Source organism: Porites lutea, chromosome 2 (genome assembly GCF_958299795.1).
Source record: "Porites lutea chromosome 2, jaPorLute2.1, whole genome shotgun sequence".
NCBI classification, from domain to species: Eukaryota; Metazoa; Cnidaria; class Anthozoa; order Scleractinia; family Poritidae; genus Porites; species Porites lutea.
The window spans coordinates 43,813,325-43,838,918 of record NC_133202.1 but is presented as its reverse complement, the minus strand read 5'-3'; the positions used below and the strand labels follow the sequence as shown (position 1 = coordinate 43,838,918).

General features: G+C 36.3%; 1 protein-coding gene and 1 pseudogene across 2 annotated transcripts; one reads left to right on the top strand and one right to left on the bottom strand.

Moving 5' to 3' along the window:
* Window positions 1-1,527: 1,527 nt before the first annotated feature.
* Window positions 1,528-21,564, top strand: LOC140928716 (glutamine--fructose-6-phosphate aminotransferase [isomerizing] 2-like). 2 transcript variants are annotated; one of them, XM_073378493.1, is made up of 24 exons: window positions 1,528-1,685; window positions 1,858-1,965; window positions 2,066-2,096; window positions 3,922-3,971; window positions 4,143-4,268; window positions 5,010-5,068; window positions 5,674-5,754; window positions 6,435-6,494; window positions 6,854-6,915; window positions 7,378-7,457; window positions 7,869-7,989; window positions 8,537-8,607; window positions 9,896-9,994; window positions 10,494-10,589; window positions 12,079-12,176; window positions 12,849-12,969; window positions 13,136-13,213; window positions 13,924-14,003; window positions 14,367-14,481; window positions 14,965-15,092; window positions 15,739-15,867; window positions 15,977-16,015; window positions 17,232-17,393; window positions 18,753-21,564. In XM_073378493.1, exons 1-24 carry the CDS (start codon window positions 1,679-1,681, stop codon window positions 18,795-18,797), a joined length of 2,046 nt encoding a protein of 681 aa, XP_073234594.1. In that variant the 5' UTR covers window positions 1,528-1,678; the 3' UTR covers window positions 18,798-21,564. The 2 variants fall into 2 exon arrangements, with proteins under 2 accessions (XP_073234594.1, XP_073234593.1); XM_073378492.1 differs by having other exon boundaries at window positions 3,922-3,980.
* Window positions 21,565-22,501: 937 nt separating this feature from the next.
* LOC140928715 (tetraspanin-33 pseudogene) lies at window positions 22,502-25,329 on the bottom strand (annotated as a pseudogene).
* Between the last annotated feature and the right edge of the window lie 265 nt (window positions 25,330-25,594).

The window sequence follows — 25,594 nt, the reverse complement described above, 5'->3', positions numbered from 1 at the left end:
GGTATCACGTACGTTCGTTATGTCTCTCTCTTTGACTGAGGGTGTTAACAAGGATTAAAATTCATATAGTTTGTGCGGCAGCCTTAATTTTTCTTCGGTATATGAAAAAATAATACTGTCAGTTTCATTTTACCATCCGACTTTCCAAACAGATATATCGCCCCTATTCCGCTACCTCTTTAAATTCGTCAAGTGTTGGCAAACATTTCGGGAGTTCAATTCTAATCGAAAGAGTATATCGACGTTCAGGAAAACAAAAAGGAAAAAGTCGTTGTCTTGTGTTCACGTCTTCTAGAAAACGTTACGGTTAGGCACTTTTACGTCATAGCCTTGCAACGACGGCAACGAAATGTACAGAAAAGCACATGCACGTGCGAAGTCGTCATCCTTGGAGACCCATGCAGGGGCAGATATTGGGATCCGAGGAAAAGACTAAACGGGCGGAAAAAAAACGGGGAGAAGAGTTCTTCTCCCTGTTCTTTACTTTTCTGAGTGTCATTTTCCCCGCCCATTTAAACTTTCCCTCGCTCTAGGCCTGTTGACAGGCTAACACAGGGATGTGTGCCGATGGACAGTGGTTTTTATCCTTTCTGTCCGAAACTGAGGGTATATAATTTCGCGCCAGTCTGTCCTTAACAGGCCATATAAATTCGTGCGAGTCTGAAGGTATTGTATGCACGATTGAGTTGATTTACTTCTGGATTTTTTTTGTCCCAAACAGGGTCAGGGCTTCAAACCCTCACGTTCACCGGGTCACCTGTACCCAAAATTGGTCGAATAACTCCCTCCGGGGATCAGTTATGCCGCGTATTCGTAAGGTCGTTAAAGCTCGATTATATCATTTCAGTAAAGGAAATAACGCGAAAGCACTAGTCGATAGTCTTTCTTTGAGTAGAATTTTTGTGGTTGGTCAACGTGGATACTTTCGCAAGCTCTATCTTGTTTCCTCTCTTGAAATTGTTCTTTTTCCGATTGTTTTTTGCCACTTTTTCCTCTTTCTCTAAAAAGGAAACGGTCATTCATCAATGACCTCTCGTAAGAATGGCAATGAAAGGCTATAACATCTGATTTTTTATAATAACGAAAAATTTATTATTATGAATAATTTATCATTACAAATAAATAATTTATTCAATCTCTAGTGACATAATCAATTACAGGAGCCTAGATAGGCTCCTGTCAATTATCAGTTCCAGTAAGTGTTGGCTTCTTGATGCAATGTGGCTATGGCTATTGCCACACACGTGCACCACAACCTCCGCCTCCTTCAGCCAAGCAGGAACCGGAAAACCGAGAGGAATATTGATTTCTACTAAATGCCCTAAAACACCTAAAAACCCATACAGAAGGATTGCTCAAAACTGTGGTCGCAAACCGAACGGAAAAATTGCCCAATATCGCGCCTACTCAAAAAGGCATTCTCCCATGACGCCCTTCGCTCTCTGTTTGCCGCGTGTTTTGGGCGCCTGAGAACGAAGCAACGATTGGTCAGTTTAGGCTTTTGTCTATAACACTTTCATGGAACCAATCAAAATGCACGTTTTATATAAAGTCACACCAAGCCACGAACACAGTTTCATAATTTTTAAAGAACTTTCGTCAGACAGAGAACCAGAACTTGTCTTCTTTTCGGCTGAAAAAACTAACATCTTTAATTTCGGGTCACTGAATAATCGCTATGTGTGGTAAGGAACTCTTTGCATTGTGAGATCGAAGATTATTTTGCTTTGTTATCTAGTGAATTACGATTCCTGTCAAAGATTTCTGCAAAATTCTCACATGCTTTATCGGCTTATTAACTAAGCTCTGAACCGTATTTATTTTTATCTCTGATGGACGTGTCCAATTCTTTTCTAGGAATATTTGCGTATCTTAACTTCTGTGTTCCTCGAAAACGGAGATACATTCTAGAACTTTTGATCAGTGGACTCCAGAGACTGGAGTATCGAGGCTACGATTCTGCAGGTCTGCCTTGACGTTTAAGCTATTGTGTTTCATTTTGATCTTTTGCTGTAAGCTTAAATAATATTTCTCTCAATATTAACGTACCGTATTATTCTTTAAGGAGTGGCATACGATGGGGTTGGAAAAATGAGGTAAGTTTATAACCTGAATACGTTGTTTTACATGTTGTTTATATTGTTATATTCATGGACTATGTATAGCAACGTACCATCATTGCTCAGATTTCGATTGATCATCTTATCTTTAGCTCCATAAAATCATAAATCGATTTGTAGGTGTGACTTGGGTTAGTAAAGGAACGAATTTTGTCCTTAAATCCTCAGAACACTAAATCGACGAACTAATCTTGAGCGAGTTTGTTTGAAAGTTTCTCGATATTATCTTTCATGTTTATTCATGAATGAAATTGCCAACGTGGATTTAATTTACATTAATTTTTTTTATATTACAATATCCCAGTAATCTTGATGTGTACTGAAGAGAAATTTATCTCGTGATGTGTGTCGTGTTGTTTTTTTGACTTAGTCCGGTCACGATTTTTTCTAAGAATCACAGGAAATCAATTAGAGCCATTACAGTGTAGAGCACTTGTAGCTATAATTGTCTTATATTGGATTACAAAACTAAAGTATCGATGCATGGCCAATTAACCATAAAAAAGTTCTTTGAAAATAGTTGTATTCGATTCAAACAAGGTATTGAAGCATGGATTTATATGTTTATAAACACTTCTCATTCCCCAATGTTTCATATTGATGTTTACAGTATTGATTACAATATTGTATTAAGATATGCATGTTTTTCCTGTTTAATAAAGCAACTTATTCCCCAAAGAAATTGCAATTTGAGTACTCCTCTGCTTAGCTGTTATCCCTGGATGAAGCTGGAATATTTGTTAATATTATTGTTTAAAATCTGCTCTTGTGCAACTTTTTTGTGCCTTTTTTTCCTTACCTTTGTATTTGTTGACTTCGTTCTGGAAGCAGAGTGGGGTGTGGTGATGTGCTGAGGCCCATCCAATATATGGATGTGTCTTTCTTGTCCCTCCTGTAACAAAACTTTTTTTCATTTGCAAAGGCATAATGTGATTCAGTAGGGGGGGACTACTGTTCACTGGACTTTTCGCATTTTTTTAAACAATTCTATGACTACATTGAAAGAGTTGTTTCCATATAATAATCACTTTATTATTGATTGCTGAACTTTTTTGAAATGTTGTAGCAATTGCAACAAACATAGTGATCATATGGAAATCAGCCTTAAATTTATCAATCCTCTCAAGTTGTTTTGTTGGCTTTGAAGTCAGGATGGCAGATTTTTTGGCTGAGCAAACGGATGAATTTAGGTTTCTAGGAAACTGCCCACCTACCCCTCCCCTAAGTTAACATTAACACTTACTTCTCACTTAAGGCAAAATGATGGCTTAGGGGAGGGGTAGGTGGGCAGTTTCCCAGAAACCTAAATGATCCGAGCAAACAGTGTTGGATGTGCAATCTGGACGCCCCAAATTCAAGCCTGCGCTAGCTGGGTTTGTTCACCATAGTCTCAAATTCAAATCCTTGACCACGCTTGTAAATAGAGGCCCTGCCAGGGTAAATTCTGACAAACCACATGGCCCAGAAAATAGCGACAGCACCTAAAATGAAATCGCCATAAGATATAACCTCTCTCGGCCAAATTGTGACAGTAATGGCAAAGCCGACAATAAGCACAAGCATTTATAAAACACCGACACAAGACGTTTTAAATTTCAGACTGGTGACATGGGTTCCCCCTGGCAGGGCCTCAAAATAGCCAAATGGTTTGCCTTCGGTTAACCTTGTTATGTTTTTATTCCATTTATGCTGTTTAGTGAGTCCCACTACCCTTTGTGCTATAAATATTGCTAAGGGTTAATAATGGAATCCTTAGATAGGACTTTGTTTTTGTCATATTTAAATTATAATTTTGTTTTAGCATTGTGAAAAAGCGAGGAAAAGTTGCTGCCCTGCAAGAAGAAATTCAAGGTAGAAAAAGTCAGTACTCAGGGGTACTTATTAGCTATTATCATTGATACTTTTACTTCAATTCTTGCCATAATCCTGTCAAAAAGCTGTCACTCTTAAACACCTGAAAGGTAATTTACTTTTCTTTGTTGAAGTGAGTAAAAATTGTTTTCTTTCCACCATTAACTGCAGGCCAACTTGATTTTGATATTGAAGAAGATTTAACCTATCATTGTGGTATTGCACATACGCGATGGGCAACACATGGAGAACCAAGCGGTGTCAACAGTCATCCTCAGAGGTCTGATCCTCAAAATGGTAAGATATCATTTAAGTTCCCACCCTTGTGGTAAATAATATTAACTGTATCTGAGTACATGGACACCTTGGCAACATTTATCATCATCATCATTTGACTTAAAGACAGTTGACTGTAAGACGTCTGCTATGGGCTTGGTCTTGGGCAGTGAGCACAATGTCTTCTCTGAGAAATGCTTATTGGGGTCCATCCACCCCTAGACTTGGCTGAAAAAGGACCTCTGTGGTCCCTCTGGGTGTTTTTTCCGTTGGAAGGGCTCATTCAATACATAGATGTCGGCGGGTTTATCCTTTGATCTCCATTTGCAATATGTGGCCAAAGAACTTGAGCTGTCTTGAGATGACCATCAATAGCAAAGGGCAAGTGCCAGTGAGATTGTATTACTGCAAAATTATGAAAATAAGCTTTTCAGTTTATAAGTCCTTCCAAATATGAAGTCCAGACTTATTTTTACGGCTTTACCCTTAAATGTATACCATTCCCTGGTTGTTCAAGTGTCGGATAGCTCTATCCACCGGATAAATCACTGTCCAGCGGATAAGTATTGGGAAAACCAATTGCATTATCCAGTGGATGGGGATTTTTCCAGTGAAGAGCATTATCCACCTCTTGAGCAACTGGGCCTAGCCCTTTATAATAAACACTACTCTCCATTTTGAGAATTTTTCAGTGTGATTGTGTATTTACATGTTTGATTTTACACTTTTCAGTCCATTTACATTTTGAAAACTTTTTTGTAGAATTTGTGGCTGTACATAATGGAATTATTACAAACTACAAAACCCTGAAACACTTTTTGGTAAGTAACGATATCTAGGTACAAAATTCAAGATTAAAGACTAAGAACTCAAGTTATTACTATTGCTTTCATCTAAACCTGACTGCATTACATCTGCAGATAGCGACCTTTGTATAATGGCAGTTTAAGGGGAATGGTGTCAGTGAAAAACAAACATTTTTGTTTGCTGACGACTCTGTCCTACAGGTCCGATCCAGGAGTGGGGTGGGGGGGGGGGGGGGTGTACACTCCACTGGGGAGATAGGTTGGTCTTGAGTCACACTTTTGTCACACATGGAAGTTGAACGTCGAGACGATAGCAGAGCAGTGTTCCCCTTTTAATGACAACATGGAGTGTTCTCTTTTCTTTGTACTTAAGTTTAACACAAGGCTGTGCTCTAGCAGAGCCCTGTGGCCCCTGGTACCTAACTTTTGCTCTTGAGCGACTAGAAAATCTTCCTTCTTTCACAGAATCATATGCTGGGCACCCTAGATTTTACAGGTTCAGAGAACTGGGCTCCCTTCAATGTTCCTTGGAGCTCAGCCTTGTAATATAGTATAGGAAGTGCTTCATCAATTATTTGTGATAACACAGAAACGGCAACATTTATTTGATATTTTTATAGATGACCAAAGGATTCAAGTTTGAGTCTGAAACAGATACAGAAGTCATTCCCAAGCTGGTCAAGTATTTCTATGACAAATCAGTAAGTTAGTTTTGCAGTTCCCACTCACTTTCTTTGTGACTATCACCTGTGATCTCTGGTATGTTACATGTATGTTGGATCAGGATCTTGAACAGCCAATCATTATCCTGGAAAAAACGACAAATATATATTTACATGCTAATCCATTTTGCATTTGGCATTGGCGATTCAATCCTCAACCATCCATGACTGCCTGGCAGGTACAAAACACAGGTCACAGGTCACAAGTACAGGTCACTGCTCTATGTATTTTAAGATTAGTGTGTGCAATTAGTATTTTATTTATTATTATTTATGTATTTTTTGATTAGTGTCGTCAATTAGCTGTCTTATCTTTTGTGCAGCTAAATACATTTGACACTTAAATATAAAATAACTGAGATACAGTAAGCAGTTTCCCCTTAAGCTAAAACTCTATTTCGGATTGTGATTAGGGATAGGAGACACTTTTAATGACATTTGTTTATTTACCATAGCATGGTGATGTCAATTTATCCTGTGGCAGTCTGCATTTTGTACCTGCCTTTGACCGCCTATGAGGAACCATTTCCCTTGTACTACTTGTGACATCATTATTTTAATGATCACGGACAGCAATGGTGCCTTAATTTTCAAGGGCCAGGGCACTTATGATATTATTATCCTCTGAAACTGATATATATATTTTTTTCTTCCAACAGAAGAAAGAGGGGAAAGATTTAGAGTTCAGGGAACTTGTGGAAATGACAATACAACACTTAGTGAGTGAATTATAGCATCCATCAGTCCACATTGATACTCCTTGATAGTTTCATGGTTGTGCCGAAGTTCTTGCTTTCAGCTTGCAAGATCAATTAAATAATTATTTAATTGTAATCCATATTCTAAATTATTTAGCACAGGAAGGCAAAGCTTAAGTTGAGATAAACTCTGAGATTGAACTCTAAAGCTACATTTGTGTTAACATATAGTAAACTCTATATGCCAATTTGCTTAGCAAAAACCTGTTTTTTAAGTCTTCACTGTTAAGCCTGTCAAATATTATCAAGCATCTGTGCAGTCAGGAATAAGACTAGTTCATAAAATAAAGTGATTTTAATTTTTTTTCTGTGTTTAATAGGAAGGAGCATTTGCTCTTGCTTTCAAAAGCACAAAGTTTCCTGGTGAAATTGTGGCCACCAGGTTTGTATATACTGTATTTCATACAGAGAGCTTGACCTTATCTACATTTTAAAAGCTGTTTACTTTGTTTCTTTGGACCAGAGAAAATGTCTCAATTTATAAAATATACTTAAGAGTTTATTGTCATGTTAGGGTTTTGCATTTAGTTGGCCTTTAACAGACTGACAGTTTATATATTCCTAAATTATAAGCATAAAAAGAGTGTATCAATGAACATTGTACATGGCGGATATATGAGGCCCTCTTAGGCGGGGTACATATGTCCCCAGTCTGAATTTCAAATACAGTCATTTCGAGCAGTAGGCCATGCATCTCCCTGTCAGTATGTAACCCATCTTGATGTCATTTGTCGCTATTTCATAGTCTTATGTCGATGCTTTTAGGCCATGTCGCTTGCCTCAAATTGTACCCTAAATGGGCCTCAGATATGATTTTTTATTTTCTTTTTGTGCATGTATAAAGGCGAGGCAGTCCTCTACTCATTGGAATAAAGAGTGAGTGCCCACTCAAGACAGACCGATTACCCATTGTCTACAGCTCAGGTTGGTAGTTTCATGTAGCGCCAAGTATGTTATTTGCAGTCAGCATTCAATGCAGGCATCATTTGAGGCATTTTTTATCTCGACTATTGGTTGATTGCATTGCCAAGCAACTGCCGGAGCAAAGTTTGTAGATAGAATGACAATGTCGAGGTACCAGTGTAGAGATAATGAAGCTGTTTGAACAACAAGGAACTCTTTGGTTTGCTCGAGTTGTGTGTAATAGGGAGGACACACTGAATTACATTAATTTTAGAGCTTTACTTACACACTTTCTTAGTACGACAATTCCTATCGAATAACTTTGTTTTGACTTGGGAATACAGTATACTGTTTTGCCTTGGCATACTCACTAATTTTTGCTTCAATTATTTTTCCATAATTTTCTAAATGTAAAACTAAAATCCTCTGCAGCTGATGAACACAATGATGGTCCTAAGTCACCAGTTGAGCATAATGGCATGATGAATGGCTGGTCAAGTTTGGCCACAAATAAGGACAGTCCAATTGAATTTTATTTTGCATCAGATGCGAGGTTTGTTTTAAATTAATGGCATATAATCATTTTCATGCATACATTTACAGGTTGCATTAGTTGAAGAGATATTATAACGCTAAGCTTCGAACTGAAACTTGCATGGCGCTAATGAATTTGACATGGATGAGTCTCTGCATGGTTTTCTGCAGATAATGATCATCCTTCATTTAATTCTTCACTCCATAGTTCACATATATGATTTTCATGTATTCATAATTTCGATGTCAATTTTGTTGCACCTTTCATCTGTTTTTCAAGCAAAATCATCCCATACCAAGAATTGTGTTGCATAGTAATGCTACTGGCAAGCTCAGTGCAACCACAATAACCATGGAAATGAGAAAATAAGCAAAACAAAAACTCTGAACATGCAGCAAACTTTTTGGCAGGTTTCTCTGCCATCATTGCATGGCTAAATGTCATCGAACGTGATGTAAAAGAGGGGTTGTAGAGCAATCTCTTGCAGGGAGGGGAGGGGGTGGATATCTTTTGTTAAACAAATTAGTCAACTCAATGTTATGGCTAATATCCAATTATTACACAGTGCGGTTATTGAGCACACCAACAGAGTGATATACATGGAGGATGATGATGTAGCCGCTGTTGTTAATGGCAGTAAGTGATCTGTCTGTAACTTTGCACTTTGATTGTGCACTCATCAGTAGTCACGTTAATCGTTTTCTACCAAGCATTAATTGTTTATTTATGCATGTGTGATTTCATTGAAATATCTCTTGCAGTTAATCCTTTATATCAATTTATTTTGGTTTTTCTTTTGTTTGTAATTCATATGCATATGCAAATTACCATACCCAAAATCAAAGGGAAATAACAATTAACTGACTTATGAAATTATAAACTGCCACAAATCTTTCTGGGGAATGATGACTTTTTACTTTTGATAGCTGATATATCAAGGTTTCTCAGATTTACTTGTGTAGCTTTAACATTTATCTCATTTAAAGATCTACTTTTGTACATTTTTTAGAAAATTATTTTTGGGGTACAATAACCTCCAAATGTGTTGTTTTAAATTTATAGCTCTTACTTAAAATGTCTAAGGTCCATTGTCAGCACTAACTTTCACACACTGAAATGTGAATTTCCTAGTTAAAATTTGACTTTTGAATCACAGCTTATTTTAATGAGAATTATGTGTATGGTTTTAAAAATCATAAGGCCAATACCAAAATGAAAACTCAACCAGTTTATTTCTATATGACCAAGGCAAGTTGTGACGCTATTTGAATCATAGTTCAGGCTGTGAGCCACAATAAAATTTATTTCTGCAAGGAATGGCAAAACGTACAAAACAGATAGTTCTAGATTACAATCCTGAGCAGAATTAATGAATTACCAAGAACGTACTTTAGAGCACAGGAAGTACTTAACGTGAACAAGTCCGAGTTCCTTAAGTGTTTAAGTATGAGTACGTGAATACTTTGAACTGTTGAATTAAACTATCTGCACTTCTTTTGTGAGGGAACAAATGATAGAAGGAAACTCTTACGGTTCTGATGCAAGGGAAACATGTGGTAGTGTGACATAAGGGAAATCCTTGATGTGAATCCTTTGTGGTAGATTTTAAGGGTTGAATAAATTTTTAAAAAAGGGAAAAGTTGTCACCCAAGTGACCCAAATACTGATCACGGTCATGTTTCTACATTTTGTTTAGTTAATAACTTAATATGATTAGTTCATAATAATTCACTCTAATGGTTAGGAAGTTGTATGAAAACTGAATGTGAACTGCCATATGAGAGGGGCTTTGAAGACTTATTCTCCCTAAAATGACTTTACAGCTGTAGAAGGCATTAGTAGAATATTTAATCGTACTGTACATGCAAATTGTCATACAGTGTTTGATATTGATCAACTCTTTGAAATTTTTGTGGTTAATAAGGTTTGTCTATCCATCGTGTCAAGCGTGGAGATTCATCAGATGAAGATTACTTCAGAGAAGTGCAAACACTGCAGATGGAACTACAACAAATCATGAAAGGTAGAAAGAAAAAACACAGTGTATAATAATATTATATAGCTGGGTTAACACTTGGGATTTCCCACTCAAGGGAATGCCAATGCACCCTGTTGAATACTCACATGTATCTGGGTATGTATGGCCAAACAGGGTCATGACTGTGGGAGTCCTGTGCCTGATTTTTTAAAAGGAGGATTAAGGTAACCAAGGATACTAGTGTGAAATTCCAGTGCAAATCTGAATGTTTACAAAGCAAGTTCTTGTGCTTATAATATTGGAAGTTTTACCCTCTAAAGTGATGAGTCAAAATGAACAGAAATTTAAAAAAAAAAAAACATTTTGAAAAACAACAAAAAAACAGGGATGAAAATTTAACCCAGGGTTTGCATTAGTCAGCCTTCATAAATTTTGGCCTTGGGTCTAGAATATGGGGTGTCCATTTAATCACTAGTTTATTAAAATTTGTACTTAAGGTTAGTAAAATTGAAATTATAATGGCTAATATTGGTGATCGTTGTAGGAAATTTCAGCTCTTTTATGCAGAAAGAGATCTTTGAACAGCCAGAAAGTGTTGTGAATACTATGAGAGGCAGAGTACAATTGGAAACAGGAAATGGTGAGGAATTTCTTTCCCAATTGAGCAACTTCTTTAATTTTCAGTTAGTTTCAGCAATTAGCCTTTGAGTGAGATAAAAATAGCCAGATAAAGTCATAGACTAAGTTTGAAAACTGGAACTTTTTAATAGCACCCTGATGTACATGTGCATATATATACAATCCAAACATTATTCTTGTAAGATAACTTTTTTCTTTATTGGAAGTAACAAAGGAGTTAATAAAAAAATATTATTTTTACAATTGTCAGTTCAAGAATAGTAATAATAATTAATTATTTTTTATTACCTCCAATAAAGAAAAAAATGTCCTACAAATTATTATCATTATCATTATTATTATTATTATTATCATTATTATTATTATTATTATTATTATTATTATTATTATTATTATCATCATTATGTAATGGCATCATATTATGTAAGTGAAGTGAATAGTGTTGGTGTTGGTGGTGGAACAAATAAAGAAGCCTTGACTGTGCTCTCTTCTGTAGTAAAGCACGGCAGGAAGCAGCTAGTATAGAGCATGAAAGAAGTGTAGGGGGAAACAGGAGAGTAGTGCTCTAGCTGCTTCCTCAGCATGTTCTACACTCTTATAAAACACACTTAGTTGTCCAATCACAATTATCCTTTTTAGAATGGGCAAATGATTTGATTGGTTGAATAAGGCAAAAGCTGTCAAAGCTGTCAAGACATCAAAGCTATCAAATGAAACAAGGGAAACGTTCTGTGAATTTGAATGTGGGAGAAATATACTTTTTATGTCCCAAAATCAGTTTCTAAAGGTAAAAAGTAAAACTAGCCAAATTGTGGCTCATGAAAACCTGGACATCATTAACACGACAAATAATTAGAAAACAAACTGCTTTAGCTTCATATCGTAAAGTGTCCAAAAACTGAACCTGAATGTAAAACCAGAAGCTTTCCTTGTCCACAAAAGAAAACTTAGCATTTTTTTAACTTTCCCTTTCCATTTGTCTTTTGACGGTGTATTTTTAACCCTGAAATGCAAAACTTTGGTCTTGAAAACCACTGCGGCATGGTGTGATTCACAGATGGTATGACAGCTTTAGCTCCATGTTTTATACCCTCGTAAAGCGTTCTTTTTTTTCTGTTTTAACATGTACTGGATATAGTAATTTGGCACGTTCACATTAAATTTTTAAACAAGTCTTGTACTCATCCATGTAATGTGGATAAATAAAATACCTACCTACCTACCTCTACCAAATCAGAGTGTGCATTATATACCTGAACTTTATTATAAATAGGAATGAGATATTATTCAGACCATGATGCAAACTGTTCATAGAGAGAATCCATGTAGAGTTTATCCTTTTTTGTGCAAATACTGATTTCATTGTACCAGTTGAATTTTTCCTGCATTTTTACAAATAAAATGAATAATTTTAGTATTTCATGGTTGGTGTGGAAAGGATTCTCTTTTGTTCTGATTTCCATGATTCAACCTTTCTGTAATCTTTGCAGTTCGACTTGGTGGTCTGATGTCCCACATTGACACCATTCGCCGATGTCGCAGAATACTGATGATTGCTTGTGGAACAAGCTATCACAGTGCATTAGCTGTAAGTGTTAGTAATAATATTTTAACATTTTGATAAAACATAGGTTTATAGGAGTAACTTTTAGTCTGAAAAAATGCCAAAATCCAAAAATGCTTTGTTCTGTCAGTATTAAGAAATCATTTGATCTTAGTACAAATATGTCGTAAAATTTAATTTTTTTTTCGTAAATCTTCAAATCGTGTCTGCAGCTGTAAGGATTTATTAGTATAATAAATTTATTTGTCTGTAGAATTAGAAAAAGAAATAATGTTTATTATTTTGGAAATATGATATAGAAATGAATGTGATGATTTATAATCTATTTCTTAGGGAAATCTATATTAATCCAGGGCTGTGATCCAGCAGTGCCATGTTGCCCATGGAGATATTGTAGTTAATTTTTTTATTTCCCATAATTTTTGGTTTTTCCTATGTTTCAAATTCACTCACCCAAAAACAAAGGAAAAACAAAAATTAACTGAAATAAAAAATTAACTGCAGAGATGACATCCATGTACTTTTCCTTTGGGCAAATAATTATTAGAAACCATTACGTAGCCTTTTCGCTAAACAGTTAGGCACCTGCATTCATGTATGTATAGCTTTTGGCCTTCATAGAAGATATTATTTTTCTTTAATTAGAGCTCTGCCTTGTTAAATTAATTAAAAACATTTTTAACTGTTTGATGACAGACAAGACAGTTGATGGAAGAGCTGACAGAATTACCAGTGATGGTGGAATTAGCAAGTGATTTTCTTGATCGGTCGACACCAGTCTTCCGAGATGATGTGTGTTTTTTCATCAGTCAGTCAGGTATGTATTTTAATCCATCTGCACAGTCCTGTTTCCCATATTTTCTTCTGGAGATATAGAGAATATTTTCTTTCGCTGTCAAGACCAAGTTATGCACATTTGTATTACTGTTTTGTTATTGTCATCATCATTATCAATAAATATTGTTGTATTCCCTTTTTTGTAGGAGAGACTGCAGACACTCTGAATGCATTACGTTATTGCAAGGACAGAGGAGCACTCATTGTGGGCGTTACAAATACTGGTACTTTAATTTTACAATTAAAAAAACCGTCTCCATTACAAGTGCTTTATGAGCCAAGTAAGGCATATGGGGCATGAGCTTATCTTGAGCGAAATGCCCTGTTCACCTTGTTGGGCCATGACGCACCTGCAGTTATGCAAGCTATCCATGTTGTTTGCATCATTCCCTCAGCAAAAGCTCACAGGCAAGGCCAACAGGCCTGTATTGTGTTATTAGAATATTGCACAAAGTGACCACCTTTTTTTATGCAGTGCATTGTTCAGATTTAATTTATAATATATTCTGCTTCTGAAGGGCATAACATGTATAAAAGGTGCCATGTGACAAGGATATTGCTGTTTTAGGTCAATTCTGTGCTGAAGTCATTACTTGCCTTCACCCGTACACAAAAATATGCTACTGTAGAGTTATGCTGAAGATATCAAACAAATTTCATCAGAGAGCACAAACCATAATTATTTCTTTGGTGATTTTTGCAGGTGTTGCATTAAAACTTGAAAACGTTGACTCAACTTTTTCAAGTTTTAATTCATTTCTGTCCTTTCCATTGGTTGCCACTGCATGATGACAGGAAATGGTTTCAGTGCCTAAAAACTGTACCATTATTTTTGAATTCAATTGATACAAAAGAAGTTACCGTTTTTAGAAAAGATAGGAAATTAATAGTGTGACATAACCCCTTTTATTTCATATTATTCATTGATTTCTAGTTGGAAGTTCAATATCAAGGGAGAGTATGTGTGGATGCCACATCAACGCTGGACCTGAGATTGGAGTGGCAAGTACTAAGGTAGAGTGAATATAGTCATTAATTGCTACTTGCAGCTATGTTAGCTCATATAATCTCTTCAAGAAGTGTGGTTTTTCATTGGCTGAGGGTGTCCATCATAGCGGGGTGTCCGCAAGGAAAGAGTTCACTGTATCCAGCTTTTGAGCTACTGGGGCCAACGAAACTTTTCCATGTGCATGTTCAGGACACATCACTTAATGATGTTTCACCCCATTGTTTTAATCAATTGATACAAAACCAGGTGGCTGGCATGTCCATACAGAGCCACCTTAATTTTCGTTGCCACATATTTCCAATAAGTATCGCTGCTGGACAGGAGGTTTGACTTCCAACTTTTAATTTTTTTGTTTTGTTGAATCTTAGGCTTACACCAGTCAGTTTTTGGCTCTTACTATGTTTGCACTAATGATGTCAGAGGACAGAATTTCAATGCAGGAAAGAAGGAATCAGATTATTAAAGAAATGAAGCGTCTGCCAGGTAAGTAATAAATGTAAACCCTGTTACTAACAAACAGGCCATAAGAATTTGACTTTATTAGTGGGGTAGCTTATTAGCTTGTATTATGAGTAAAGGTTAGATGGAACATCCTCATGCTAAGTCATTGAGTGAATCTTGAAAATGTGTAGAATAAACTGTTGAATAACTGAACGGAGTAAAATATCTTACAGATTATGACCATTTTCCCTGAATTTTAGAGGTCCTTTTTTTTTCTTCATGAATGTCTCATGTTTGCATGTTTTCCAATCATGTTCCCAGGGGTATGAAAAATTATCGTCTTGGCTACAGAATATGTGGAACCTTGATAATTATAATGAACCTCTATATTATGATGAAGTCCTCGGAACTACATCTGTATAATGAACGATTTCCTTTACTCCAGAGCTGTATGTGGGGTTTTGGACTTGAAAAAGGAGAATATTAGATTAAATTTGTTAACTAAATCTTGTAATTTGTCAACAGATCTCATCAAAGAAGTGCTTACTCTTGATGAACAGATCCAGGCTTTGGCACAAGAGTTGTATCAACAGAAAAGCCTACTGGTCATGGGTAGAGGATTTCAGTTTGCTACTTGTCTTGAAGGCGCTTTGGTAATTATTATTATTAAAAATAAATACATCTGTACAACTGTTCAGGGTTCTCATTAGGAGTTGAAATAGGCCGTGACAAACTGAGGGGCCGTAAACTAGGGAGGGAAAAGCAGTAAATAGAATGCAAAGTAAGTGGCTACAAATTCCAAAGTAGGCTGTGATCAATTGCCGGGTGCCTGCTTCTATTGAGAACCCTGACTGTTTACAATATAACATTCTGTGACAGCAAATCTTCTATCTGGGCACTGATTGGGTAGACTAACTAGAAAATATAGTATATTTTGCTTTTTAAAACTACAGGCTGAAACATTGTGAACGTCACATAATACTATAATAATCTTCAAAGTTATTTGCCACTTCTACAGTACAACTTTTCTATAAAGTTAAGACTCTAACTTCTACATAACAAACAATCCTTGCATGCTTTGTGTCAACCAACACAGGAACAAGAGTAAGATTTTGAAGCTGAGTGAGAAGTGTGATTAGCATCAACTTCTGTTTGTTTCACTTTACAGAATTGAGACTTGGAACTTAATTGATAAAATAATTTTTTTCTTAATTTTTTTTTTTATTGTGAATTTTCATCTGCACCTTTTGTCCAGCTAGTAACAAACTTTCCTACAAATTGATTTGTTTGTGTTCACAGAAAATCAAGGAGTTAACTTACATGCATTCAGAAGGGATCCTAGCAGGAGAATTAAAACATGGTCCTCTGGCGTTGGTCGATAAAGCTATGCCTGTGATTATGCTAGTATCAAGAGATGCTGTGTTTACGGTGTGTATTGTTAAAATATTCATACTCCTCCTAATAGGAATGACTGTATTGTTGTTGTCTTGTGTAGTTTTCAAGTGGTTAATTAACTCTATTTTTTATTCTCTTTTAGAAATGCATGAATGCCTTACAACAGGTCACTGCACGTCAGGTAATAATTATTTATATGACATTAAATTCATAGAATCACTTTTTGAGATGGGGTTTGACCTCTTGTATTTGGCTCTTGACAGAACTTTGCCACCGGCCAACTTAATTAAGTTAGCATGCCTCCTTCCCCTTCCCCTCCCCTTCCCCCTTCCTGACAAGTATCTCTATTCTTATCCTAATCTTGTATAGCCTAATAGGCCATTTGCACTAAGAGGTCATGTGACATCGTTTTTATGAAAATGAAAGTTATATGATTTTGCCTTCGAAAAACGATTAGTGGGTCATATCGTAAACAAAATAATAGTCATTTGGTTTTTCAAACCCGCACCATTTTCTTAAAATGAATAAGTTCGTAAATAATCACGTGACCAAAATGTGATTTTTAAAATTATGAATTACCTCTCTCTGAACACAAATTTTGCACTTAAACTTCAAGGAAAATGTTAAAAAGATGATGTGATAACGTTTACAGCACATCTGAGGGTAACTATGAAACGTTGAACAAGATATAAGCAAGAAGTAGTTTTGGCCGCCATGTTGGAGGGCAAAAGCATGCCCTCCAACATGGCGGCCAATACAAATCACACTACTTTGCTGAAAAATCAAAGTGCCATAAAATATCTCCCTTAAATGCGTTTCCTCTCAAATTTCGGGTGTAAGATAATTTTTGTGTGCTCTAACAATTTTTGGCATCAGGAAGATTCCAACTCCTTGTTTAAAGGAAGCATTGGTCACGTGACCTCTTAGTGCAAGTGGCCTATTGGTTGTATTGGGTGCTAGCCTTCAGACTTAAATTCACAGATGGACTAACATCAAGATCTCTACCCTTTCACACCCAGGAGTGGCCATTAGTCAAAATTATCTAATCTTCATGTTGTATTTAATGCTAAAAAACAGATAAGACCATGTGAAAGAACTGTGTAAGAGGTTTCATTTGAATGGTCACAATGCAGGATTTTATTCCTCTTTTTTTATCACTCACTTTTTTTTCCTCCTTTTTTAGTTTTTGTAAAAATAGTTTTTTCTTTCAATGCAAGATAAATTTTAGTAAATTAACCAATAATAATTATTGGTTAATTTATGATTATTTCTACTTATAAATTATACCAGAAATATAAGTGCATATGGTGCTTATTCAAACATTTAGGTGGTGATATAAAGGCTAATAAAATACTCAGTTATGAGATACCATTATTCTACTTTTAAATGGTCAACAGGGCAGGCCCATCATTATCTGCAACAAAGGAGATGAGGAAGTCAAATCACATGCATTCCGCACCCTTGAAGTTCCCAATACTGTTGACTGCCTCCAGGGAATACTCTCCGTTATTCCCTTACAACTTCTTTCCTTCCACATTGCTGTGCTCCGAGGATATGACGTAAGTGAAAAGAAAAAAGTAAGGCTGCAGATAAGAACAGTGATTTTTCAGTCACTGACACAGGCAACTCTGAAGAAAAAATCCACTTACAGTCAACCCCATTAATACGGACACTGGTGGGGCCACAGAAAGTGTCCACATTAACGGGGTGTCAGCATTAAGTGGGTTGAGTTTAGAGTAAATGTGAGGGCTTACTTTCTCCAGAGACAAAGCAACTGTTCGTAATAAGGAGGTGTCTGTAATAAAGCGGGGTTTGACGTTACTCCCAATAGGAGACACTAAGCTACAGGAAACTTGCAGGAGTTAAGGACATAAACTGGGTTCCTGGACAAACATCCTGTATACTGCTCTGAATGGAATGTCTTTTATGTGCATGTGCGGAAAAAGTAGGGCTGTTCGTGAAATTGTCGTAACTTGTAAAATATCTTATCTGAAAGTAAAATTTATAAGGCTGAATAAAATAATCATTTTTTTTAATTTTTCTGTTTGGTCTTAGTTTTAAAAAATGTATTTAACCTGTTAGTCTGACAAATATTATGTCTGAAACACATGCCTCATGATCAATCGTTGACAAAGGGAAAGAATAATGAAGAATAAAGAAAAAGAGTCTTAATTTTATGACAGAGACATCCTCCTCTTTACACCTGTAAAGTGTTGCTGCGAGACTGTGTCAAAAGTGCTGGGCTGTTGTGTCTTAATAATAATTATGATAATAATAATAATAATTTACAATAATAATTGTCGGGGAACTTGAGACAACAAAAAATAAAAGGATTATTTGGCCACCTTGAAAGCATAGGGGTGAGTCTTGATGTGGCTCAGATTCAAAAGACTGCCTTATTAACAACAGCAGAGCCTGTGAGCAAGCTCTCCATTTGGGGGATATTGTGAAAAGTACATGCGCGATTGGCATGCGGGGAGACCCAACAACGGGGGATTGGGGAGAGAAAGGAGCTCCTTTTCTCGGCCCCTCGCGGCTTGGCCGCTTGCTCACGCATTCTCACGTGGCTCCCTTTGCTCGCCCAAATAGTAGAGCATACTCGCAGGCTAGGAACAGCATGAATCCACTGACGGGTTCTCGAGTACCAAGGTTGCAGGATGTGCCTTGGACAAGGAACTGGTTACCAGTTGAATACAAAGAGTATGCACATAATAATAATAATAATAATAATAATAATAATAATAATACCGATAATGATAGTAATAAAAATAACATTAATAATGATTAATTATAATGATAATGATGATGTTAATGATAATGATAATAATAATAATAGCCTTTGCTTACCTAACCAAGGGGATTATTGATACATTTAGCTGTGGACTTGTACTCACTCTGTCATTCTGTACATTTTGCAGGTTGACTGTCCACGAAATTTGGCCAAGTCAGTGACAGTGGAGTGAATCTATGAAGAGATGCCATATTACTTGTCAAGTCCCAAAAAGTGCTTAATATAATATTAGATAATTTTACAATAAAAGGGGCAGTTTGCATTTGGATAAACGCGAGAGGCCTGATCAACGTAGATCTGGAAGGGGTTAGTAGAAACATAGTGAGCTGACTATCATAGACAATACATTAGCTGTGCAAAAAGTACTCATACTCCCCCACCCCAAAAAGTCTTTGGTAATTGAGGGAAAATGGCTGATTCAAAGCCAAATTGTGATATGAAGCTATAAGGCAGAATTGACTGGAATTTCTAGGGGGAAGGGAGTGTGTAAATCAAAATCCACTTTCTTGAATATTCACATCTGTCATACTTGCAGTCATCTGCAGCAACGTCCATTTTGTGTGACGTTATTCATCACACCAAAATGATATTGGTTGTCAGAAGGAAACAGTGCTTTGTATTGGAAAGCATAATGAAGCAGTTGAATATTGAAAATTTAAATTTTATCAATAATTTAGGTGGAATTTTGGTGCTTAAAACTGTTCTTCTGTTGTTAGAAGGTTTATTTATAATTATGCAGTCATAAGCTGTATTCTGACATGTGGAATGTGACCTGTTAAAAAATAACTGCCACAGTCATAAGTAATAATAAGTAATATATCATGTCATTATCGAGATTAGGTGTCTCTTGTCTTTTTTGTCTCATAATGGTATATTTTTGGATCAATAATTTATTTTGTTTTTAACTTGGATGAGAACAGTTTAGGTGTCCTGTGTCATTAAGTTTTATCTTATTTGTTTGGTTCTGTTTACTTAGATTGTTTTAGTACTTTAGGTGTTTATGCTTGGTTGGGCATCCTGTATTGCCAGGACGTTGCATGCTGCTGTTTTATTGCTAATGTTTCTCCATGCTTCTTGTTGTCATGTTTTTGCTTGTCAATGAGATTAATGAGCAGGAAAACTTTGTAATGCAGTCTCCTATTTTCCCACAAGATTGTTGAGATGCTTTCAAATGCTTCTAATAGTAGAAAATATTTTGAAACCAATATGGCCAACCAGGTAGTCTAGAAGCTAAGGCCTAAGATTTAGGACCTGGAAAGCTAAAGACCTCGAATATCAAGACCTCTTAAACTACCTGGCCAACCATGATAGTTAGCACTTGGTCATCACGATCCTTTTGGCAAAATCAGAGACTGTGGTTAAGTACTTTTACTAAAACATATACTGACGAGGAGATTTTCCTTAAAGGTCAATGAGTTTTCTACTTTGATCATTTTCTTTCATGACTTGAGTCTTACGACCTTATAATCTGATCTTTGATTAAGCAGGGATATTGTAAGGAGAAATTATCCACTGGTAATTAAATGTTAGGGGTTAAGAGTCAAACAATGTTGGAAACAGTTAACTTGTAATGATGAGGCACACTCATTATTATACCTATAAACCATCCGGACAAATTCTCGACTCTGTAACTTATTTTTACCAAGGATGTGGATGGGCAGTATTCTAGAAAAAGTGAAGTTGCACTTAATCTCACCCTTAACATACAATATTCAAATGTACTAAGGTATGTTTTAACATCCTATTACTTGTCCCATTTTTGAATAGATGGAATTATAGTACAGTAGATTATTTTCCAGGAATACAACCAATCTTAATGTACCCTCTCAGTAATTCTCATTAATGAGAATAATTTGTCAAATTGTCCAAGGTGCATAATTAATAATATTCAGCATGTTATGAAATCACAGATAAGGGACCCAGTAGGTCAAAATTGAGGGGTGGTGAATGTCTCTTTCTCAATAATGTGCCAGAAAGCATAAGTTTTAAAATTTCTATCTTTGCATTGTTTAAAAAAAATGACTACTCTAAACACCAACTCTCTTCAGACTTTAGGTTGCTCACCAACAAACAATTGCAACAGACGTGGTCATACTAGTATAAGTACCACCAACAAAAAAGAAACGAACTTTACCACTTAATTGAATTGGCATGGTATGACAAATTGTAAAGAGGTATTTGGTTAAAGCAGCTGGGATGAAAAATGAGGACTATAATATGTAAGCAATTTCATCGTTAATTTTGAAAAACTTTACAAAGGAGTAAGTTAACCATAAAATGTGATGATAGGAAGAAAGAAGTGCTTTGCTTGGAATGCATGTTAAGCATGCCTGTGTAAGAGACAAAACGTTTGTGCCTCAGTGAAAAAATTAATTTGTTAAATTATTTCTAGGAATTCACCACTCCATAATATTGTTTTTCATGTCTATTTTTACAAAACTGATTTATGATATAATGAAATAAGTAATGGTAACAGGACTGAGTGGAGTCCAATTCGGTCTGTAATCATACGAGTGATAACAAAATCGAACGACCGCGTAGCGGGAGTCTGATTTGTTTAATCACGAGTATGATTACAGACCGAATTGGACGACACAAAGTTCTGTTACCAATTAATCATAACTTTAACAAAATTTGTGATATAATAGGCTATTTTTTACATCAAAACACAAGAAATTCGACATTTTGTTTTGCTAGCATTGAAAAAAAAAGCTATTTAAGCGTGCGCTTGATGGCGCGTACTGTCCAATTACTTAAGCATGACGCGTACTGTCCTATTAAACTGTCCAATTAAGGCTGAAGTCAGGGCAGTTGATAGCCAATCAGATTTGACAATTTTGTTATGGTTATGATTATGATAATAATTATCATATTGATTGCTTGAATTTTAAGATTATGGGAAGATTTGAGATTGGAATAAAATTTACCAGACAAATGAATTGATTGGAGTATACATGGTGTGAATGTATGATTAGTGGTGTGGGTTTTTTTAATGATTTTAACAAGCTCCTCCTCACACAACCCATGTTATCTTTACTTTTAAGACTTCCCCAATTCACAGCTCAGTAGCTCTCTCTCCTAAAAAGGCCTGCTTGGGGGCTACTTGACCCTTGGCAACTTACTTTTCCTCTTCAGCTCCAAGAAAATATTTGCCTCCAACAAAAGTTCTATGCATTACTTGAGTCACCTTTGAGTTTAACTTTTCATAGTACATAAGTACCTCCACTCCACCAGTATGGAGGGAGAGGTAAAGAGCTTTTGCCCCTCTCCCAGTTAGAGCTTCCTTTTGAACTTGTCACTTCTTGGGACCAGTAAAAATTTAACAACCTCAAAATTTATATAGACCAATATTTAACAATTGTCGAACCCGAATGGGCTCTGAGTCAATAGCCCATAAGGCCGAAGGTTGAATGGACTATTAACTCAAGAGGCCATGAGGGCGAGAGGAATTATTGTTTTAGTAAAATCCAACTAGCTGGTCAAAAATATCGAGACAAAACAACTTTAGCTAACAAAACACGATTCAGCTGCCATTGTTTTGGTTTTCAAAGCCAGTGCTTTTTGCTACTAGTGGGCTATAACATATAGCCTAATAGTAGCTCAACCAATCAGAATGCAGCATTGATAATAGACCACTAGTTGGATTTTACTAATAATATAGCGCCCACTTCCGAGTTCCAAAAACCCTGACTTTCAAAATGAGGCCCAGTGTACAACCTTTCATGTGAAAATGGGTTATATTTGCATGATTCCATATCAAATGCTGAGCACTTAACCTCATTTTGACACAGAGGCCCAGGGGAACTTGGAAAAGGCCTGCTATTATCATGAGGGATATTGTGTCCTGACCCACAGGGATCCAATAATTTATTTAGTTAGAGTGACAATTTATTTTCTTTAAAGTCATGTGACACAGTGAACATTTTGTTGATATTAAAAAGACATCAAACTGATGTTAACACTTCACTGGCAGAGTATGTTGTACACTTTAAGGAGTCTTATAGTTTTTTGTGGCACCTGTACTAAGTGATATCCAATTTGCAATTAAATGAAATTGCTAAATGCTTGTAACAATAAGTTTTCCTTCCAATAAAAACACTCTTAAGAAAACAATTTTAACATCACCCAGGATTCACACCACCAAATATGCAAACCTAAAAATATAAACTACTTAAAAAAGCTAATCCCAATTTAATTTATCTGAGTCCACACATGCATTGAGGAGCTGGACCTCCAGCTTAAAATTTATATCAAAAAAAGAGAAAGAACTTCCAAGCCATTAACAACAGTACAGGTCTGCTGCCTGGTATGTGCAGTTAGCAGGTGGGAAACTGAACAGTTACAAAGTTCTATATTCCTTTGTTTCCACTCAAGGTAGCTGTGGGTCGTGCTACTTGCAGCCATCAGCGGAAATCCACTGGCCCCCATCCCTTGATGACCGCCTTGAAAGTGGGACATTCATAATTACAGCAACTTTGAGTTTTTAAACCATGAGATAGTTCCTTTTTGAGCTGAGTTATGAATCTAAAATACCACTTTGCGACTCTTGAACATTGCATATAGGCTTGATTTCTGCCCCTCTCTCAGTCCTCCCCGAGAAGAGAAGGCTGGACTTGTTAGTGGCCTATCCTGTTTGTGATGTAAATTCAAAACACCAGAATGGAAATGTGTTCAGACGTTGAACACATGTTGTCATTTGTGCCTCTTCTTCGCTTTGGTCTTTGCCAATAAACTCAACAGCAATGCTTACTGATTTAAGGTATTTCCACTGATCTTGCATGAGTGAATACAACAGAGTCCAAGTGCCTCAAGTGCAAAAATGCAAAACACATTACTCTTGTCTGGCCAGCCAGACCTAAATATAGCGGCAGTTAACATATTGCACTCGTATCTTATACTGGTGCTATAAAATTATATCAATTTTTTTTATGAAAAATTATCTCTAAAAGTAGCAGCATTTATTTAAGTGCTAGGAAATAATATTTCCTAATAATATTGCTAGTGCTAAGAAATGATATTTCTTCTTAAAACATTTCTTATTTGTAACAAAATAGTGTGTTACATGGTAAAACCATGACCAGGATTTTTTTTTGGAAAAAAAACCCTGCAACATTATACAAAGAAAATTAGTCAAATTACCTATGACCATGTGTGGCTCATTAGCATTCTTGCCACCAAGCACTTCTGCAAAAATTGAAGGCTCTTTGCTTGCAAAGAGCTCAAACTTCAATACATTTCTCATGTTCGACAAGCTCTTTAGAGTTTTTATGCTTCCTGTGTCAACGTTTGAATAGTTATGGGTGGTCAACTATCAGACAATAATATTATTGCCGAACAACATATCCACCTAAATATGTCGCTTAATGTAGAATATACAAGATCTACTATAAATGTCTACCAAGAACAATGGTAAGTATTTAACTGGATTATTAATAAGACAAGGCGATCTTCGCCCAGACAGTGCAAAATGTTGCTAGAATAATATTTTTCTGTGGTTTGAAAATTTTTAAATCAGTGAATGTAAATTTATTTCTTTTGTCATAGATTTATTATCACAGTTTGAGACACTGGGAAGGAACCAACTCACTCGTTTGAAAATTTTCAAACCAAAGAAAAATTTGAACCGTAGCAGAATGTGACTTTGCAAAATACTTTGATACATTGTTAGCTTTGGAGAGACTGTGCTTTGGTTTAGCTTAATCTGCCTTGCATTGCCAAGATGTCATTTATATCATTAGTCAGCCGTCTAGATAAACAGAATCCAACGAGCTGTAGCACTGGTAAACAGGCTGCAATGGATGCCATTAGGACCAAATTACTGCGAAACCAATCTTCAACGCCTTTTAAGCAACCTTGGGTGTAGATAACGTTTACGGCCGCGCTGTCTTTCAAACGCAAAGCACCAAACCCGCACTGCGAATTCACCTCGTCAGCTATGCAACACGAATAGGGAACGCCACAACTCTCGACAGCTGGAGAGGAGCAGTTGTAATAAATATTTCTCTCCCAGTCTGTATACTTCTCAGAACCGCAACACTTGAGTTCTTTTTGAACAGAGTCAATGACTAACTGGAGATCCGGATCGTCTAAATAATTGTCGATCATCATGGTAAAGGCATTATGCATTTCATTCTTGACTTTCCCGGAGTAAACATACCCAAGTATAGCAGCTGCAATCTCCAACAACAACATCAATGCCAGCAGACCGGAATAAAATTTTAGGAGGCATTTGTTCTCTCTCAGAGCGCCCAAACAACCAGCGAAGCTGATGACAAATATTGTAAGACCAATCGCCAACAAAAGCGCTGCAGGATCTGTAGCTAGGCGACTTATCTGGCCATAAATTTCTTGTTTTTCAAGCATGGCATACACTGCAATGGCCAAGATTAAACAACTCAGAACCCAAAACAAAACATTCATGAAAAACATGAAGTATTTCACACAGTACGTAGACTTTTCAGGATAGGAGTCCAGTTGATTTTGACGATCGTTCGGTCGCAAAGGATGAACTCTCGTGGAGCGACGCATGTTGCCTTGTGAAGGAATACTCCTTTCCCGTTCTCAGACTAAAGCAATTTCAGTAATTCTTTTGTTATTTGTTAATCCCTATAATGACGAATTAAAAACCTGGATGGACGCCATATATACTCACAACTTAATTTGTTTGTTTGCCAGAGGTTGAGAGGCTAACGGTTGCGGAAGAGGATGGTATGGGGGAATGGGACGAAAGGAAATAAACTAATGGGAAAAAAGGAAAAATGACGGAAAGTGAAATTTCCGCACCGAAGACATGATCAACCTCGTTCCCATGCTAAATAGAAAAGGGAAAAACTTAAGAGGTGTGAGCCGCTAGTTTAAAACCGTTTAAAACGCCTCGAACTACAAGGTAAATTTTTTGAAAAACTGTAATTTAAAAATTATATTTTTTATCGTCCGAGCATCGACTGAAATTTGTCATCTTGTCACGCC